Source organism: Oncorhynchus gorbuscha, linkage group LG08, assembly GCF_021184085.1.
Source record: "Oncorhynchus gorbuscha isolate QuinsamMale2020 ecotype Even-year linkage group LG08, OgorEven_v1.0, whole genome shotgun sequence".
Lineage (NCBI taxonomy): Eukaryota > Metazoa > Chordata > Actinopteri > Salmoniformes > Salmonidae > Oncorhynchus > Oncorhynchus gorbuscha.
Genome location: NC_060180.1, coordinates 71,446,671 through 71,466,670, shown reverse-complemented (window position 1 = coordinate 71,466,670; position 20,000 = coordinate 71,446,671). Strand labels below are relative to the sequence as shown.

The following is a 20,000-nucleotide window of genomic DNA, read 5'->3' as shown; positions in this document are numbered from 1 at the left end:
AACCATCACCAGTAATAAACCTATGGGCCCAATGGTGAGTTCTAGAACCATCATCAGTAATAAACCTAAGGGCCCAATGGTGAGTTCTAGAACCATCACCAGTAATAAACCTAAGGGAACAATGGTGAGTTCTAGAACCATCACCAGTAATAAACCTAAGGGCCCAATGGTGAGTTCTAGAACCATCACCAGTAATAAGCCTAAGGGCCCAATGGTGAGTTCTAGAACCATCATCAGTAATAAGCCTAAGGGCCCAATGGTGAGTTCTAGAACCATCATCAGTAATAAGCCTAAGGGCCCAATGGTGAGTTCTAGAACCATCATCAGTAATAAGCCTAAGGGCCCAATGGTGAGTTCTAGAACCATCACCAGTAATAAGCCTAAGGGCCCAATGGTGAGTTCTAGAACCATCATCAGTAATAAGCCTAAGGGCCCAATGGTGAGTTCTAGAACCATCACCAGTAATAAGCCTAAGGTGCACAATGGAAAACAGCGTCAAGTGGTTTAAGTGTAGTTGCTGCTGCATGCGTATAGATAATATCTCCATAATATGAAATAGACATAAAAATGGCTAGGACAATGTACTTCCTATTTAATTTGTTTCTTGTATTTATTCAGGGTAGCCCAATTGAGACCACTTACCTTTATTTAACTAGGCAAGTCAGTTAAGAACTAATTCTTATTTACAATGACGGCCTACCCCGGCCAAACCCTAACCACGCTGGGCCAATTGTGAGCAGCCCTTATGGGACTCCCAATCACGGCCTGTTGTGATACAGCCTGGAATCAAACCAGGTTCTGTATTGATGCTTCTAACACTGAGATGCAGTGTGCCTTAGATCACTGCGCCACTAGGGGAGACCCAGTGTGCCTTAATGGTGCCAGGAGTAAAACAAATGTTTTATTAACAAAATTCAGACATGCTTTGTTTCTGTAAAAGAAACATTTTTTTTATTTCTACTTCTGTGAACTTCATTGTCTGTATGAACCCTGCTTAAAGGATGTATAATCCTAAACCTATGTGGTTGTATTGGTGGAGTTATGGGCCGATTCGCATATATATTCACTTGTATTCCTCTAAGTACACGTGTGGAACTGCATGAAAAATCCTTTTTATGTTTTTTTCAAACCATTTTGAAATGTTGACCCCAATGTCACACATTGGCTCCATTACTTATATATATATATATATATATATATATATTTTTTATTAATTGCTCTACAACACTGTATGTAAGATGGGGTTGCAGAGGTGAGGGGTTAGAGGGATTCCTTACGTGGTGATCTGCGTCTCCATGAAGATAAGGATGAAAACGAGCAGTGCGGGTAGGATGCTAGCACCCATCATCCAGACAGGGAACTGGCCGTCTGAGCCCAGCGGAGGGATCAGCCACCCCCGCTTCTCAGGACTGGTCACCGAGAAGCCTGTGGGCACGCTCAGCTTCTGTATAGGGGGGGGGGGGGTCAACGGGAAAATGTCAACCTGAGCTATTCTCACTTCTGATTGGACTCTCTTTATATTTGATCGTGACCTATATTTCACCTGGGTGTAGGTGTCTTTTATGCTGTAGTCCACCAACACCATGATGAGAATCGAGATGGGAACACCGAAGTCTCCAATCATCCTACGGAGCTGAGACACAGAACATGTCGGACTGAATATGATATGGTTGCTTACTGCCACGAGTGTCAAGGCATTTTAAATAATACCTTTTTTTTCTCCCTTGGCCAACACTGTATGGCTCTGGTCTGTACTTACCTTGCCAGGGAAGAAGGCACTGTTCTTGAACTTGCGCAGGTAGAATGCAATGAAGAAGGTTCCAGACATGAGCACCAGCGTCAGAAGGGCTGTGTTGGGCTCTCCTACCACCTTGTCAGGCACGTCGACCACAGTGTGGTTGCATGATGATGATGTCCATGTGCCGTTGACTAGGTAACAGCGTTGAAGAGGATGCTCTTGAAAGATCTGGGTCGGTTTTCATTCAGACAGACAGACAGACAGACAGACAGACAGACAGACAGACAGACAGACAGACAGACAGACAGACAGACAGACAGACAGACAGACAGACAGACAGACAGACAGACAGACAGACAGACAGACAGACAGACAGACAGACAGGACAGGCAGACAGACAGACAGGCAGGCAGACAGACAGACAGACAGAGGCAGACAGGCAGACAGACAGACAGACAGACAGACAGACAGACAGACAGACAGACAGACAGACAGACAGACAGACAGACAGACAGACAGACAGACAGACAGTTTTCTTATTAGTCTCATTCCTTCCTGCACCATGACATCTGTGTCAGGTGTGCTGTAGATGACTTCAGTTTCAAATGCTCTCGGCGGTGTCATAATGCATGCAACGGTATAGATGCGGTAAAGAGGTCAATGGAATGTAAACCGTGGGGATAGAAGGATGTCGGATTGGCACACAGTCAACCAATCTGATCTTACAAAGTGGATATTCGTCAAATCCGTCATGATTGATGTATTGTAACTTTTTTTGCTGAGGGGCAATGAGGAGATTCGGGATCTTTCCCCCTTCGGCATCTATCCCCCACGCATTTCCATGGCATTTCTATTGTTTTGGTTGAGTTCCATTGACCTCGTTACTGCATCTATGCTAGCTATGAATGGCAAACGTGTTAGCCAGTGGACAATTTAACCCAATCAGCTCCAGCCCAGTGTTTATGGCCGCTCTTCCTTCCAACCTCACCTTGCCCAGTTTGGAGAAGGTCTCGTAGATGAAGATGAGGGAGATGAGGAAGGAGAAGATCTCCTGGGTGAAGCGCGACACGAAGCGGACCAGGAAGCTTCCCTCGAAGGCCACTATGAGGACAACGATGAGCACCAGCCAGAAGCCAATCCATACCCGGCCCGTCAGATACTCCATGTCATTGGCATTGCAGAACTGCATGACAGAAACACCAGACAAAATGTCATTATCATGCGCACATTTAACCATATTCCTTACACCAGCTAGGGTTGCACATTTCCAGAAACTTCCACAAAGTTTTCCGGGTTTTTTTTTCATGTTGAAGGATTTTTGGAATTAGGAAGGAAAGGAATCCTTCAACTCCTCTAAACTGGATTTTTTTTTTAAACAGAAAACTCTTAGGAATTTTGCAACCAGTTAATTCTTTGTAAATTCTTTGCAGGTGAGTGAACAAGTGCCCAATTTGGGGAGAAGGAGGAGTTATGAAGAATTAGGCTAGTTGCTCACCGAGTAGAAGGCCTCCTCAAACACCAGCAGGGGTCCAGAGAAGCCCACCACAAGGAGAGGCTGCGCCCCAAGGAGGGAGAATATAACCCCTTGCATTGACGTGGCGATGATCAGCTCCGACACGCCAATCAACCCCCCTGTTTTCTCACCTAGAGAAGAAGAAGAGGAAGTGAATACCGACTCAAAATGACATGACTACCAATATACTCTATCCCTCTTTTTTTAGCTTAATTTCGATTCATAAAATGTTTCGTCAGTGCTCCAATATTGTCCTTCTTTTTAACTGTCTCCCTGACTTCCCTCCCTCCCCCAATGGTTGACTGACTGACTGACCCAGTAGTCCTCCGAAGGTGACGGCGGGCGACAGGGCAGCGAAGTAGATGAATATGATGGCGGCCATGCACTGGGGGTTGAGCGCGTCACGTAAGTCACTGGCATATTTGGGGTAGCGCCGTGCGGCATCGCGGATCAGTCCCCCAAACAGGCGGCCTGAACGGCGCAGAGGGTCGACCCCAGGTTTGAAAGGCGCCTGCAGAGCTGAGGGAGAGAGAAGGAAAAGAGAGTTATTTGGTGGTCATCCCTCAAGCTCTTTCCTTCATTATGTGTCTTTATCACCCTTGACCATGGAATCGTTAGGCTTTTGGTCTGTAGTCTGCCCTTCTGCTCCTCTGTAGTATACGTATGTATATCTGTGTATGTCTCTATTACCTTTATCCTTGTGGCTCTTTGGCTCTTTGACCTTGAGCTCCTTGCCCTGCTGCTCCTCTCTCTTGCGGAGCATCTCTCTCTGGAAGCGGGCCACCGAGCGCAGCAACTCTTCGCCACCCACCTCAGACGGCGGCAGCACGATGCTGCAGTCCAGGAAGCTGTTGATGGCATTCAGCAGGTCCTGCCGCTCGTCCGCCAAGTATGCCGCCTCATGGAAGTGCTGCGGTAAAATAATAACAATAATATATCGTTGCTGTCTGATGAAAATCTCTTATCTCCAAAACAGAAACTTTTCAGGAAATGGAAAAAACTGCCATATTTTACCATTAACGAACATACAATCACCAAACTTCAGAAGCTATTTTGAATACATTTCTTGGCCCTAGTGTCATGAAATGTTCAGAGTACATTGAGGGGAGTTACTGCTTTCAATAGACGTAAAATAATGAACATTTGTGAAAATTGTTCCAAGGTTTTCATCAGACAGTAACGATACGCCACCTAGCTTTTATTCAAAGTGATCTACAGGAGAGTGACTGCATCGTTTTTTGTTGTATGTGAATGTGCTCCCTGTGGGAGTTCAACCCACGACCTCGGTGTTGCTAGTACCACGCTATAACCAACTGAGCCACATGTGGGGAAGTATGGGTCACACAACAGTTTAACCAACTGATCCACAACAGGGCAGTATGGGTCACCAAACGGTTAACTCGCCTTGTCAGACATAAGTGTAGAGATGGAGCGGCCAATCTGGTGGTAGTCAATGTTGGCGATGGGTGGGCCCATGAGGAGGAAGAGAAAACGCACAGGAACAGGAACCTCCAGCACGGACTCCAGCAGGACGGCTTCCTGCAGACGCACAAACGCCATGGAAGGCTGCTCCAGGAAGGCCACGGCACCTGCGGGAGACAGTTATTACATTTAATTGAACCTGATGGATTGTTGAATTTAGGATTATCGGACTATCAGACTCAGTGGGGCTTTTCACTTTCAGATCCAGTGTGTCAGACTAGAGTACAATTGAAGCAAAATCCTAATGGAGGATCATGCAAAAACTCATGCTTTAATACAGATATGAATAACAACAACAAAATGTTAAACTACTATAATTGACACTATCGGCTCTCCCACCAATTTGGGAACGTCTGCCTCATAGCTGGAAATGTGACTGAAATAGCAAGGCGCACCTACGAGGACGACAGTGGCCTCTGCATTTTCCGGAATCTTCTCCAGCAACTTGAGCTCATGCTTGGACTTGGACCTGTGCATGCCCAATATGGGAGGATTGTCCTTCTGTAGATGAACACTGGAGTTTAGACACCAACAATACGCACACATTCAGACTAAAAAAAAACATAAAACACTCACCCAAGACAAGAGGGCAAAGATAAATACACACACACCACAAACACAACTCAAACAACACAGTAATACACAGAGCTCGCAAAAACGCTCAGACACACAAACATCCCGTACACAGAGACACAAAGACACATCCACACTTCCAAGACCTCGCTCTTCTCCACGTCGATGCGGGAGTCTGTGAGGGTGCCGGCAGCCCCTCCTCCATCCATGAGGGGGTCAGTCACAGAGGGCTCGGCTTGGCCTGTGTGGTTGCTGCTGTTTTGGTGGTTCACCATCAGTGAGACCAGGCTGGCGGCAGAGATGTTCCGCGTGAAAGAGCTGTGTTCCTTCTCATCGCTCGGGTGACTGCGGGTAGAGGCGAGGAGAGAGAGAGAGAACGGCTGAACTGAGTTTGTGTAGTACAACTAAAGTAATACCTGAGTTTGAGAAGCGACAAATGATGTAAATAAACACTGTGAATATGTACCGTGTGTCTATGATAGTGATAGACTGTACGTAGCAGGGTAGCAGGCGGATCATAGACAGCTAGAGGAGAGACATACCTGTGTTTGAGTAGTAGGGCTCTGAGGACATTGGCCCGGTCCTCTACTTTGATCTGATCAGAGATGATCATCTGCTCCACCACCTGATGGGCGATGCCAGGCAAGGTCTTCTGCTTCAAGTCCAGCAGCACCGCACCTAAAGAACACATCCCCAAAGTTTCCATTTAACACAACTAACTGTTTCGTTTTCTTGCCTTTGTCCATCCCTTTTTTTATTCCCCAATCTCTCCCTTCCTCCCCAATCTCTCCCTTCCTCCCCAATCTCTCCCTTCCTCCCCATTCTCTCCCTTCCTCCCCATTCTCTCCCTTCCTCCCCAATCTCTCCCTTCCTCCCCAATCTCTCCCTTCCTCCCCAATCTCTCCCTTCCTCCCCATTCTCTCCCTTCCTCCCCATTCTCTCCCTTCCTCCCCAATCTCTCCCTTCCTCCCCAATCTCTCCCTTCCTCCCCATTCTCTCCCTTCCTCCCCAATCTCTCCCTTCCTCCCCAATCTCTCCCTTCCTCCCCAATCTCTCCCTTCCTCCCCAATCTCTCCCTTCCTCTCTATCTTCATCTGTACTTTTCTACCTTCCCCTCTCACCTCTCTCTTTCACCCTCTCCTTTCCCAACCCCCCTCCCCTTCTATTCCCAACTCCTTCTCTCCCTCCTCCCACTTCTATTCCTCACTCATCCTACCTACCTTCCCTCCCTTTCTTCCCTCACTTTCCCCTCTTTCTCTCACCATGGGAGATGGTCTTTCGGAGCTCCAGGAGACTACGGAAGGAGAGCGAGGCGACGTGGGGTTTTCCCCAACGGTCCGTTTCCTCCTCCACTTCCTCCTCAAACTTTATCCAGCGAGCCGTCTCCCGCCACTGCAATTCCTGGTTCTTATCCATCACCAGCTCGTTTAGCTCTACAAACACCTGGAAGAGAGGTCACACATACAATATAGAAAACTATCTCCATAATGAAAACCTCCTCTTGTACCTTGGATCCTGTTCCAACAGCCCTGCTCCAATCATGCCCCTCTGCACTCAGCCCTCTAACAACCCAGATTGTTAACCACTCCCTCCAATCTGGCCACCTGCATTTAAGACCGCTGTCATCAGCCCCCTTCTGAAGAAGCCCACCCTAGACCCAGATGTGCTGGCTAATTACAGGCCAATATCCAATCTTCTCTTCTTCTCCAACGTGTTGGAAAAAGTGGTTGCTGTGCAGCTCCCAGACCATCTCGATCAGAACAACCAATTGCTGAAGTTCCAGTCAGGTTTCCAGCCGGCCTACAGCACTGAAACAGGCCCTACTCAGGGTCACCAACGACCTGCTGATGGCGGCTGATGCAGGCTCACCTTGTCCTCTGATCCTCCTGGACTTGAGCGCAGCGTTTGACACTGTCGATCATCCCATCCTCCTGAAGCGCCTCCGGGACACAACAGACTATCTGGACCAGCTCTGAGCTGGTTCCACTCCTACCTCTTAGACAGGAGTATGGGTCCAAGTCTCGCTCCCACCACATCACCTGCAGTGTCCCACAAGGATCTGTTCTTGGATCCTATCCTGTTTGTTCTGTACATGCTCTCCCCCTCGGACTAATGCAACATACTCTTCATCGAGAACGCTGGCAGGAGTCTCCAGAAGCTCCAAAACATCCAGAGCAACCCTGCCAGGATCCTGGTGAGAGTGGAGGATCCTGGTGAGAGTGAAGGATCCTGGTGAGAGTGAAGGATCCTGTTGGACGTGAAGGATAATCACCCCCATCCTAGCATCTCTGCTCTGGCTCCCCGTCTCAACACCATCACATCATCCCCATCCTGGCATCTCTGCTCTGGCTCCCCGTCTCAACACCATCAAATCACCCCCATCCTGGCTCCCCGTCTCAACACCATCACATCACCCCCATCCTGGCTCCCCGTCTCAACACCATCACATCATTCCCCATCCTGGCATCTCTGCTCTGGCTCCCTGTCTCAACACCATCACATCACCCCCATCCTGGCATCTCTGCTCTGGCTCCCCGTCTCAACACCATCACATCACCCCCATCCTGGCATCTCTGCTCTGGCTCCCGTCTCAACACCATCAAATCACCCCCATCCTGGCTCCCCGTCTCAACACCATCACATCACCCCCTTCCTGGCATCTCTGCTCTGGCTCCCCGTCTCAACACCGTCAGGTCAAGCAATAGCTGCTCTCTCCCTCCATAACCCCACCCCCACCGTCAGGTCAAGCAATAGCTGCTCTCTCCCTCCATAACCCCACCCCCACCGTCAGGTCAAGCAATAGCTGCTCTCTCCCTCCATAACCCCACCCCCACCGTCAGGTCAAGCAATAGCTGCTCTCTCCCTCCATAACCCCACCCACCACCGTCAGGTCAAGCAATAGCTGCTCTCTCCCTCCATAACCCAACCCCCACCGTCAGGTCAAGCAATAGCTGCTCTCTCTCTCCATAACCCCACCCCCACCGTCAGGTCAAGCAATAGCCTGCTCTCTCCCTCCATAACCCCACCCCCACCGTCAGGTCAAGCAATAGCTGCTCTCTCCATCCATAACCCCACCCCCACCGTCAGGTCAAGCAATAGCTGCTCTCTCCCTCCATAACCCCACCCCCACCGTCAGGTCAAGCAATAGCTGCTCTCTCCCTCCATAACCCCACCCCCACCGTCAGGTCAAGCAATAGCTGCTCTCTCCCTCCATAACCCAACCCCCGTCAGGTCAAGCAATAGCTGCTCTCTCTCTCCATAACCCCACCCCCACCGTCAGGTCAAGCAATAGCCTGCTCTCTCCCTCCATAACCCCACCCCCACCGTCAGGTCAAGCAATAGCTGCTCTCTCCATCCATAACCCCACCCCCACCGTCAGGTCAAGCAATAGCTGCTCTCTCCCTCCATAACCCCACCCCCACCGTCAGGTCAAGCAATAGCTGCTCTCTCCCTCCATAACCCCACCCCCACCGTCAGGTCAAGCAATAGCTGCTCTCTCCATCCATAACCCCACCCCCACCGTCAGGTCAAGCAATAGCTGCTCTCTCCCTCCATAACCCCACCCCCACCGTCAGGTCAAGCAATAGCTGCTCTCTCCCTCCATAACCCCACCCCCACCGTCAGGTCAAGCAATAGCTGCTCTCTCCCTCCATAACCCCACCCCCACCGTCAGGTCAAGCAATAGCTGCTCTCTCCCTCCATAACCCAACCCCCGTCAGGTCAAGCAATAGCTGCTCTCTCTCTCCATAACCCCACCCCCACCGTCAGGTCAAGCAATAGCCTGCTCTCTCCCTCCATAACCCCACCCCCACCGTCAGGTCAAGCAATAGCTGCTCTCTCCATCCATAACCCCACCCCCCACCGTCAGGTCAAGCAATAGCTGCTCTCTCCCTCCATAACCCCACCCCCACCGTCAGGTCAAGCAATAGCTGCTCTCTCCCTCCATAACCCCACCCCCACCGTCAGGTCAAGCAATAGCTGCTCTCTCCCTCCATAACCCAACCCCCGTCAGGTCAAGCAATAGCTGCTCTCTCTCTCCATAACCCCACCCCCACCGTCAGGTCAAGCAATAGCCTGCTCTCTCCCTCCATAACCCCACCCCCACCGTCAGGTCAAGCAATAGCTGCTCTCTCCATCCATAACCCCACCCCCACCGTCAGGTCAAGCAATAGCTGCTCTCTCCCTCCATAACCCCACCCCCACCGTCAGGTCAAGCAATAGCTGCTCTCTCCCTCCATAACCCCACCCCCACCGTCAGGTCAAGCAATAGCTGCTCTCTCCATCCATAACCCCACCCCCACCGTCAGGTCAAGCAATAGCTGCTCTCTCCCTCCATAACCCCACCCCCACCGTCAGGTCAAGCAATAGCTGCTCTCTCCCTCCATAACCCCACCCCCACCGTCAGGTCAAGCAATAGCTGCTCTCTCCCTCCATAACCCCACCCCCACCGTCAGGTCAAGCAATAGCTGCTCTCTCCCTCCATAACCCAACCCCCGTCAGGTCAAGCAATAGCTGCTCTCTCTCTCCATAACCCCACCCCCACCGTCAGGTCAAGCAATAGCCTGCTCTCTCCCTCCATAACCCCACCCCCACCGTCAGGTCAAGCAATAGCTGCTCTCTCCATCCATAACCCCACCCCCACCGTCAGGTCAAGCAATAGCTGCTCTCTCCCTCCATAACCCCACCCCCACCGTCAGGTCAAGCAATAGCTGCTCTGTCCATCCATAACCCCACCCCCACCGTCAGGTCAAGCAATAGCTGCTCTCTCCCTCCATAACCCCACCCCCACCGTCAGGTCAAGCAATAGCTGCTCTCTCCCTCCATAACCCCACCCCCACCGTCAGGTCAAGCAATAGCTGCTCTCTCCCTCCATAACCCAACCCCCGTCAGGTCAAGCAATAGCTGCTCTCTCTCTCCATAACCCCACCCCCACCGTCAGGTCAAGCAATAGCCTGCTCTCTCCCTCCATAACCCCACCCCCACCGTCAGGTCAAGCAATAGCTGCTCTCTCCATCCATAACCCCACCCCCACCGTCAGGTCAAGCAATAGCTGCTCTCTCCCTCCATAACCCCACCCCCACCGTCAGGTCAAGCAATAGCTGCTCTCTCCCTCCATAACCCCACCCCCACCGTCAGGTCAAGCAATAGCCTGCTCTCTCCCTCCATAACCCCACCCCCACCGTCAGGTCAAGCAATAGCTGCTCTCTCCCTCCATAACCCCACCCCCACCGTCAGGTCAAGCAATAGCTGCTCTCTCCCTCCATAACCCCACCCCCACCGTCAGGTCAAGCAATAGCTGCTCTCTCCCTCCATAACCCCACCCCCACCGTCAGGTCAAGCAATAGCTGCTCTCTCCCTCCATAACCCAACCCCCACCGTCAGGTCAAGCAATAGCTGCTCTCTCCCTCCATAACCCAACCCCCACCGTCAGGTCAAGCAATAGCTGCTCTCTCCCTCCATAACCCCACCCCCACCGTCAGGTAACGCAATAGCTGCTCTCTCCCTCCATAACCCCACCCCCACCGTCAGGTAAAGCAATAGCCTGCTCCTCCTTTTAGGTCGTATAATAACTTTTTTTCAAACTTGATTTTAACATTCTGTCATAAAGAGCACATGTTCAACGTCATAAAAACATATTTTCCCCATTTCAAGAAGGGGCAACTGAATGCAAACTTCACAAAACTTTAAATAAATGTTTTTATTATATATATATATATTTGTTTTTATTTGAATTGTTACAACATTTCTAGCTTATCTATCTATCTATGGCAAGAGGGTTGCCATGTTATGCTCAATGCAGTTTTCCACAAAACACCAGAAAATGGCTAAAAACAGTAGAAGCAGCTCACCTGCTTTTACACTATGATTTGACTATTATATGTAAAAAAAATATATATATATAAAACATTTACAGAATAGTTTTACCATATTAAAACGAATGATTGCGTAACAAGATTGACCTTAAAATTACGGACAGATGTAAATGACTTACTAATCACATGAAATAAATTATCATCTTTAGAAAGGACTTTGTCAAAGAAAAAATAAATAACTAGGGCTTTACAATGATGGTGCAAGCATAGGATAAATCTTGGGGTTAAAATCAGAAAAACGTGATGAGGGACATGTCAAAATGAAGATTTTTGGCAAGTCTTTATTTATTTAAATTGAACCTTTATTTAACTAGGCAAGTCAGTTAAGAACAAATTCTTATTTACAATGAAGGCCTACTCCGGCCAAACCCAGAAGACGCTGGGCCAATTGTGCGCCGCCCTATGGGACTCCCAATCACAGCCAGATGTGATACAGCCTGGATTCAAAACAGGAACTTTCGTGACACCTCTTGCACTGAGATACAGTGCCTTAGACTGCTGCGCCATTCAGGGAATCAGATTTGGTTTTTTTACATCAATGTGCTCTATATTAAAGGGCACATCATTTAATATAACAGGCTTTTAAAATTCAATACTGGCACAACGATAATCACACATACACACACACGCACACATTTTCCCATTTTAGGTGACTTCCTACTCATGTGTAACATATCCCCCCCCAAAAATGTGTACATTAGACTATCCTTGCATTCGTGTTTCTATTATTATTGCTGTGAATCCTGAAGTTTCCCTATCCAAAATAAGTGTTGTATCAACCAGACTACGTTCCAATGAACTTAGGACAGGTGCATGAAGACATTAGGATATGTATCCAGCATGCATCAACTCTCTGCAGGTAGCCTAGTGTTTAGAGCGTTGGGCCAGTAACCAGAAGGTTGTGGGATCAAATCCCTGAGCTGACAATGTAAAAATGTGTTGTTCTGTCCCTGAGCAAGGCAGTTAACCCCCTCTTCCCCGACGGCTGAAGATGTTGATTATGGTAGCCCCCAGGTTAAATGTGGAAGACGCATTCAGTTGTACAACGGACTAGGTTTCCCCCTTACAAACACAGCATGCTGTATAGGCGTGGTGTTAGATTTTGACTGCACAGTTACTTAAACTTCTATCTGAAGGCTAATACGGCAAGTCCAAAGTGACCTAGGCTAAAAACCGGGTTGTGCTGGTCCAAAACCACCCTACCTTCTGATGCCGTGCCATACGACCCACGAACTCCAAGCGAACCATTCTGTCCAACAGAGATGTGGATCGATACCGAACCACTGGCTGGGTGAGCGAGAAGCAGAGATACTGACAAATCTGACAGAGCAGCCTTACCTTACACACACACACACAGAAGAGAGTGGACTTTACCTGGTTACCCTCTAATACAACACACTTAAGTCCCTGGCTTACATCTTAGAGCCCCTTTGTGTCGTGTTACCTCTCTGCTTTTTTCTTGTGGCGTGTGAAAGTTGTCCCTTCATTCATTTCTAACGTCTCTGTCTTTCTCTCCCACATTTCCCTAATTGACCTATGTACCAAAGCAGGGAGTTGAAGTACAGGTGACACATTGACTTCTTAAAACCAAACTCTCATCATAATAACGACTTGACATGTGCTACTCACACGTCAGTGCCGGTTACTTGTAACCAGCAGTAATTCTACTGGTCTAACATCTCGGTAGGGGGTCGAATCAAAGCGTAATAGCATATGACAGTGTCATATAAGTCTACTGTATGATGGACCTAAGGCACTGCATCTCAATACTAGAGGTGTCACTACAGACCCGGGTTCGATTCCAGGCTGTATCACAACCGGCCGCGATTTGGAGTCCCATAGGACGGCGCACAATTGGCCCAGCGTCATCCGGGTTTGGGTTTGGCCGGGGTAGACAGTCATTGTAAATAAGAATTTGTTCTTAACTGACTTGCAAGGTTAAATAAAAAAATGCAGGTAAAGTGGTAGCAAGACAACAAATACTGCCACCCTGTCTACCAAATGGATGTTCAAGCAAGGAAAGAAATGTGGAATTGGGCCATATAAACCAGTACCCCTTGCCCCCCTAGTACCCACCTCATGTGGGGTACGATCCAACTTGCGGCTGCGGGCACTAGGCTCCTTGTGATCCTTGTTGATGTGCACCACCTGACCCTTGTTGCTCTTCCTGACCAGGTGACGGCGAACCGCAGGGACATCCTCAAACCTGTGGCCTATGGGACATGGGGAGTGGAGAAAGAGAGACGGAAAGAGAAAAATAGAGAGATGGTCATTTTGTTAAGTCATCAAATCAGACAAATATTTATTTTTTAATGACAACATCAAAATGTCTGGGAAAAGACGTCACATTTTTGGATGTTATCTGACCAGATTACAAACAGTTAAAGATGTAATTTTCTGATCACTAAAATGATATCTTAAAAACATCCTTTTACAATCAGAATACAACTGACCGCCATGTCACAAAAGACATCATTAACGTCACTGTAGCTCGTTGCTAATGCCCGCTGCAGTGTGCTTTAACAAGCACGGCGAGAACACACTCAGATTCCCACGGGAGTACTTTTCTTGAAAACAACATTTCAGGATTGGTTTAACAATAGGAAAGCTTTCCGAGGACTCAGGGTGTGTGAGACTAGAGAATGAAGACCAACCCTCATTAACTAGCCGACTTATTGCTTCTTTTTTTTTCACTCACTTCTCACAGCTCAAATCGAGGCAGATTCATGGCTACCAAACTAAGATAATGGTTCTGTTGGCTAACCACTGAAACAAACATTTAGAGCAGTAAATCAGAATTACAAACTTGCAAAATAATTGCAAGAACTTTAAACAGGCAGTCAAAACCTAAAGAAAGATAATCAAACATTTTATATTATTAATTATAACAATAGCATAATAATTTAATTATATATTATATCATGGATACTCACAAAAATGTTTTCCTCTGACTCAAAGAAAGGCGCAGTTGCTACCTTTTGACTTTCAGAACACAGCCACAAACCTTGCTTCACTTTGGGGCAAAATGAATGATTGTTTTCCAAAGAATGACGGATGAGCACACGCCACACACACACGCCACACACACACACGCACACACGCACACACACACACACACACACACACACACACACACACACACACACACACACACACACACACACACACACACACACACACACACACACACACACACACACACACACACACACACACACACACACACACACACACACACACACACACACACACACACACACACACACACACACACATAGACTTTTATCTGAACATGAAACAAACAATGCAAAACTAGGAAAGTAGTCCAGAGGTGGGCAGCTTTGGGCTCTTTGAAAATGCTCACATTCCAACGGTACACAGTGGGATGGACAGCATTGTTTGCCTGTACACAGAACAATCAATTCCATATTGGGATCAGATTTAAGATAACAAATGCAAATTGACTGTGGAGAATAGGCTTTTTGTTTCTAAATATTAGGGTTTTGTAAGCTTTTCAGCAGGGTAAGGACAGACACAAAAACATATCTTTGGTAAAAGCTTTATTTTAGTTTTTCTTTCATTCTCCCTAGAGGTGATATCATTTGGATGAGTTGTCCATTAAAAAGTTACTGACAAATACCTTAACATACAGCCAAAGTGATGTTTACGAGATGTCTAATAAATTAATAGGTTCAAATCTGAGTAATTCCACCATGTTAAATGAAAGTTTTTTCAAAAACAAAGTCAAAATAATGACATAAATACAGTTGCTAGTGAAAGTGTGTACACCCCTTGCACATTATTCACATTTAGCTGCCTTAAAACTACATTTAAAAAAATAGGATTCAATTATATTGTCCCCCACCGATCTACACAACCTACTCTACATTTTCAAAGTGAAAGAAAATTTATAGAACATTTTCAAAATGAATTAAGTGAAGATGTATTGATTGTGTATGTGTTCACATCCCAGAGTTAATAATACCTGTTAATAATTTGAAGAATATTTTCTTCCAACTTTGCACAACTCTTAGGGCAACAAACATCCATTGTTTTTGTCAAAATTGCTGAAGCTCAGTAAAATTTGGTTGGGAATCATTGATGGACAACAATATTAAAACCGTGTTTCTGTTTTCAAGCAGATTTCAGTAAGAACAGAGTGGACCACTCAGCACCTCTTGGAATGCCATTATGGTGTATCTTTGGTATAAAACCTTGAGTAATTCTTCCACAGAAAAAAAGGTAACTCTATCCCAGGGTAACCAGAAGACTATGGCAGGTTTTTACCTGGGCTTTGCTCGTTTTCAAATGTATTTTTGATCCTGACAAACTCCCAAGTCCCTGATGGTGACAAGCATACCCATAACGTGATGCTGCCACCACAATACTTGAAAATACAAAGAGATCAACACATTGCATTTACTCCACATTATTGGCCTGTATGACAACGTAAAAAGAAGCAAGCCTGTGTTAAATAATCCATATCATCCATTCTGTTAGCAACAAGTAACATTGCAAGACAACATGGCAAATAAATGTACTTTTTGCTTATGTCATTTGCCACCTTCATTTACCACTGAATTACTGCTCCCTAACACAGATTTTAAGGTTGTCTTTGATGAACAAAAATAGGACATCACTCTGGTGAATAAACGTAACTTTATGACTACTGTTCCCCGGAGGGAAATGAGATACAACACAACTATTTTTTTTGTATCATTTTTTTAAATTTCACCTTTATTTAACCAGGTAGGCTAGTTGAGAGCAAGTTATCATTTACAACTGCGACCTGGCCAAGATAAAGCATAGCAGTTTTATAAAAATTTAAAAAATAGTCTATATACATTGTGTGCAAAAGGCATGAGGAGGTAGGTGAATAATTACAATTTAGCAGATTAACACTGGAGTGATAAATGTCATGTGCAGGTAGAGATTCTGGTGTGCAAGAAAAGTAAATAAATAAAAACAGTATGGGGATGAGGTAGGTCAATTGGGTGGGCTATTTACCAATGGACTATGTACAGCTGCAAAAAAACTATGGAGAGTCGTTTTTTCTCGACTTCAATTGAAGAACTCAAAATCAGGCCTGACAAGGCTCTTTCCACAGGTGATAACCCCGTGGCACGGATTCATTCCTTTAATTCAGTATCCCTCTTCACCGAGAGCCCAAAACGCACACCCTTTTAGGAACCTCACCGCCAAGTCACAAGCCATCAATTCCCACATCGACGCCTTATTCCCTTTCGAAGTGGAGAATGAATAACCCTGCTCAAAAAAGCTCCTGTAGGTGTAACGGATGTGAAACGGCTAGCTTAGTTAGCGGTGTGCGCTAAATAGCGTTTCAATCGGTTACGTCACTTGCTCTGAGACCTTGAAGTAGTGTTTCCCCTTGCTCTGCAAGGGCCGCGGCTTTTGAGGAGCGATGGGTAACGATGCTTCGTGGGTGACTGTTGTTGATGTGTGCAGAAGGTCCCTGGTTCGTGCCCGGGTATGGGCGAGGGGACGGTTTAAAATTATACTGTTACATAGGGACATTCAAATGTTCCCCAGAGCACTCTGAAAATGATTCCTTCATTATTCCTTTATACATTCCTTTGTTATGGCACCAAAGCTCCAACGCCTGCCGCTTAAATGCATACGCCGTTGCAGACGAATAGTAGTCAAGACCACAGACCCCAAATCTCTGGCCGAGGATAATCAAGGAGGGCTGTATGCGTTTAAGTGGCAGGCGTTGGAGCTTTGGTGCCAAAACAAAGGAATCGTGTTTGTGAGAGTCTCCCCTTTCCATAGAGTGGTCATAATAGTTTGTAGACCGATTTTCGGGATGTTTCATGGTCTCTTTCTAAAAACTTTTACCTCTTTTTCTCCCCAATTTCATGCTATCCAATTGGTAGTTACAGTCTTGTCTCATCGCTGCACTCCCGTACGGACTCGGGAATGGCAAAGTTCGAGAGCCATGCGTCCTCCGAAACACAACCCAACCAAGCTGCACTATCTCTTGACACAATGCCCACTTAACCCGGAAGCCAGCCACACCAATGTGTCGGAGGAAACACCATACACCTAGAGACCGGGTCAGCATGCATGAGCCCGGCCCGCCACAGGAGTCGCTAGAGCGCGATGGCACAAGGACATCCCTGCCTACCAAACCCTCCCCTAACCCGGACGACGCTGGGCCAACTGTGCGCCGCCCCATGGGTATCCCATATCTGATGGGATTTTAAAAAGGGATGTTACTTAAATCGTGTCAATCGACTCTAGGGGGTTTAAACATGGACAAGCGTTCAACTTACATCGTGCTTCCACAAGACTGTATAGCCTGCATGAAGCCCCCTTATGTCCACAAGGGGCCCTGGCAATGGCTGACATGGTATCCCGTTTAGCAGTAACCAAACGTGGGGGAACTGTTGTCACAGTAATGTTTTTGTGGAGGGGCGCACTGATCGCTGAAAAGTGGGAGGGGTTATATCCTGCCTGTTTGGCCCTGTCCGGGGGTATCATTGGATGGGGCCACAGTGTCTTCCGACCCCTCCTGTCTCAGCCTCCAGTATTTATGCTGCAGTACTTTATGTGTAGTGGGGCTAGGGTCAGTCTGTTATATCTGGAGTATTCTCCTGCCTTATCCAGTGTCCTGTGTGAATTTAAGTATGCTCTCTCCAATTCTCTCGCTCTTTCTCTCTTTCTTTCTCTCTCTCGGAGGACCTGAGCCCTAGGACCATGCCTCAGGACTACCTTGCCTGATGACACCTTGCTGTCCCCAGTCCACCTGGCCGTGCTGCTGCTCCAGTTTCAACTGTTCTGCCTGCGGCTATGGGACCCTACGGCTATGGGACCCTACGGCTATGGGACCCTGACCTGTTCACCGGACATGCTACCTCCACCCGGCACAGCCAGAAGAGGACTGGCCACCCCTCATAGCCTGGTTCCTCTCTAGGTTTCTTCCTAGGGAGTTTTTGCTAGCCACCGTGCTTCTACACCTGCATTGCTTGCTGTTTGGGGTTTTAGGCTGGGTTTCTGTACAGCACTTTGTGATATCAGCTGATATAAGAAGGGCTTTAGAAATACATTTGATTGATCGCTCAGACCTGTGCTAAGGCCCCTCACTCTGGGGGGATTCTTCCTCATCAGAAGCCCCGTTTCCGCCATTCCCTCCAACTCCAGGAACTGGAGATAGGAATGGAGATGTTACAATGCAGGGAGAAAGCCGGGATGAGCAACTACCGCCCAGGCAGACAAGACATTTGCTCCGACCAAAGACCCAATCCATCTCCGCGTCCCACAACTCAGACTCGGGGCCCCCGGGAGAGGAAGTCACTAATCGGAAACACCAACCCCCTCAAGAATGCCACACGATTGTCAAGAGAGCCTGCGCCGTGGACTAGGAGAACAGTGCCAACCGCGGGCAAGCCACTTTTACTGACCCCTTCCCCCAGTCCCACATAAAAACGGAATAGAACGACGGCAGCCAGAGCACCAAGCCGAGACAAAACAACAAACGTGGGTATCTTTTTATTTATCTGGGCATGAACGCGAATTAAACCTGGCTTGTTAGCTTCGTCGTTACGGTCGCGTTAGCCATCTCACTCATTGCTACAGCCAGGGCAAAGCAATCCAAGATAAGTCATTGGTTTGTAGTTAGGAAACTAGCAAAACAAATACAAACTCCAGCACACAACATTCAGGGGGTGAGCACGCTCTACGACAAAGGGACAGTTTAGTTGGCACAATTTTTTTGTTTTGTGGCATGTATCGTTCGAGGTGAAGAGCTGAAGAATTGTAAGCAATTAATCCGAGCCTCAGGGTTATCACCTGTGGAAGGCGTGACTTTCAGCGAGGCGCGTAATTTCATTGGTTGTGTCAGGCGTGATTTTCAGCGAGGCGCGTATTTCATTGGTTGTGTCAGGCGTGACTTTCAGCGAGGCACGTATTTCATTGGTTGTGTCAGGCGTGATTTTCAGCGAGGCACGTATTTCATTGGTTGTGTCAGGCGTGACTTTCAGCGAGGCGCGTATTTCATTGGTTGTGGAAGGCGTGACTTTCAGCGAGGCGCGTATTTCATTGGCCGTGTCAGGCGTGATTTGCGAGAGTACGACGTCCCATAGTTGTGTTGTAGGACAAAGTTGGTAGAATCTTATTCAAAATGATTCACAGCTGTAATGCCAAAAGGTACCACATATTAACATTTTATTTTTTAAATATATATTTTAAACTTTCTATAATTTTCTTTCCCTTTGAAAATGTGGAGTAGGTTGTGGATTACATAAGAAATATGGAATCCATTTTTAAATAAAAATTCAAAGGCAGAAAATGTTGAAGATTGTGCAATAGATGTGTAGACTTTCACTAGGCACTATATATCAGAAATAATATGTCATTTGCTTGCATGGTCTCATATTAATGCCATATAATGATGTCACAGTAAAGTGTTATCAGAAATACAAAAATTGTCATAATGATGATAGCCCTATGTAGGGATGCCAAAGTGATGTCATAGTAAAGTCTGAAGTTATATCAAAATTAATCCCACTGTGTTTTCATGGAAGATCTGCTATGATGTCACAAAAAATGCTATGATGTCACAGTAATATCAACACTAATCTCATGTGTAGTCATGGAAATGATGATGTTATGATGTTATGATGTCACAGAATATTCAACATTCATCTCCTGTGTAGTCATGGAAATGCTGATATGATGTCACAGTAATATCAAAATTAAGCCCAGGTGAGGTCATGGAAATAATGCTACAATGATGTCACAGTAATGTATAACGATAGTCTCCTGTAAAGTCATTAAAATGGTGCTGCAATGGTGTTGTAGT

General features: G+C 47.0%; 1 protein-coding gene across 2 annotated transcripts in view; it reads right to left on the bottom strand.

Annotated features, from left to right (window-relative positions):
- slc4a2a (solute carrier family 4 member 2a) overlaps nt 1–20,000 on the bottom strand; it is a 30,089-nt gene that overhangs the window by 8,924 nt on the left and 1,165 nt on the right. Inside the window, exons 4-16 of one of the 2 annotated variants that reach the window (XM_046360531.1) lie at nt 13,256–13,392; nt 6,569–6,749; nt 5,849–5,984; nt 5,453–5,651; nt 5,129–5,234; nt 4,656–4,840; nt 3,942–4,161; nt 3,567–3,770; nt 3,234–3,382; nt 2,727–2,921; nt 1,760–1,966; nt 1,544–1,633; nt 1,278–1,444 (exon numbers count right to left, since the gene is read on the bottom strand). In XM_046360531.1, coding sequence (XP_046216487.1) covers nt 1,278–1,444; nt 1,544–1,633; nt 1,760–1,966; nt 2,727–2,921; nt 3,234–3,382; nt 3,567–3,770; nt 3,942–4,161; nt 4,656–4,840; nt 5,129–5,234; nt 5,453–5,651; nt 5,849–5,984; nt 6,569–6,749; nt 13,256–13,392 — 2,176 coding nt within the window. Of the gene's footprint in view, nt 1–1,277; nt 1,445–1,543; nt 1,634–1,759; nt 1,967–2,726; nt 2,922–3,233; nt 3,383–3,566; nt 3,771–3,941; nt 4,162–4,655; nt 4,841–5,128; nt 5,235–5,452; nt 5,652–5,848; nt 5,985–6,568; nt 6,750–12,382; nt 12,540–13,255; nt 13,393–20,000 lie in introns of those variants that run through there. The other variant, XM_046360532.1, reaches the window with a different exon arrangement.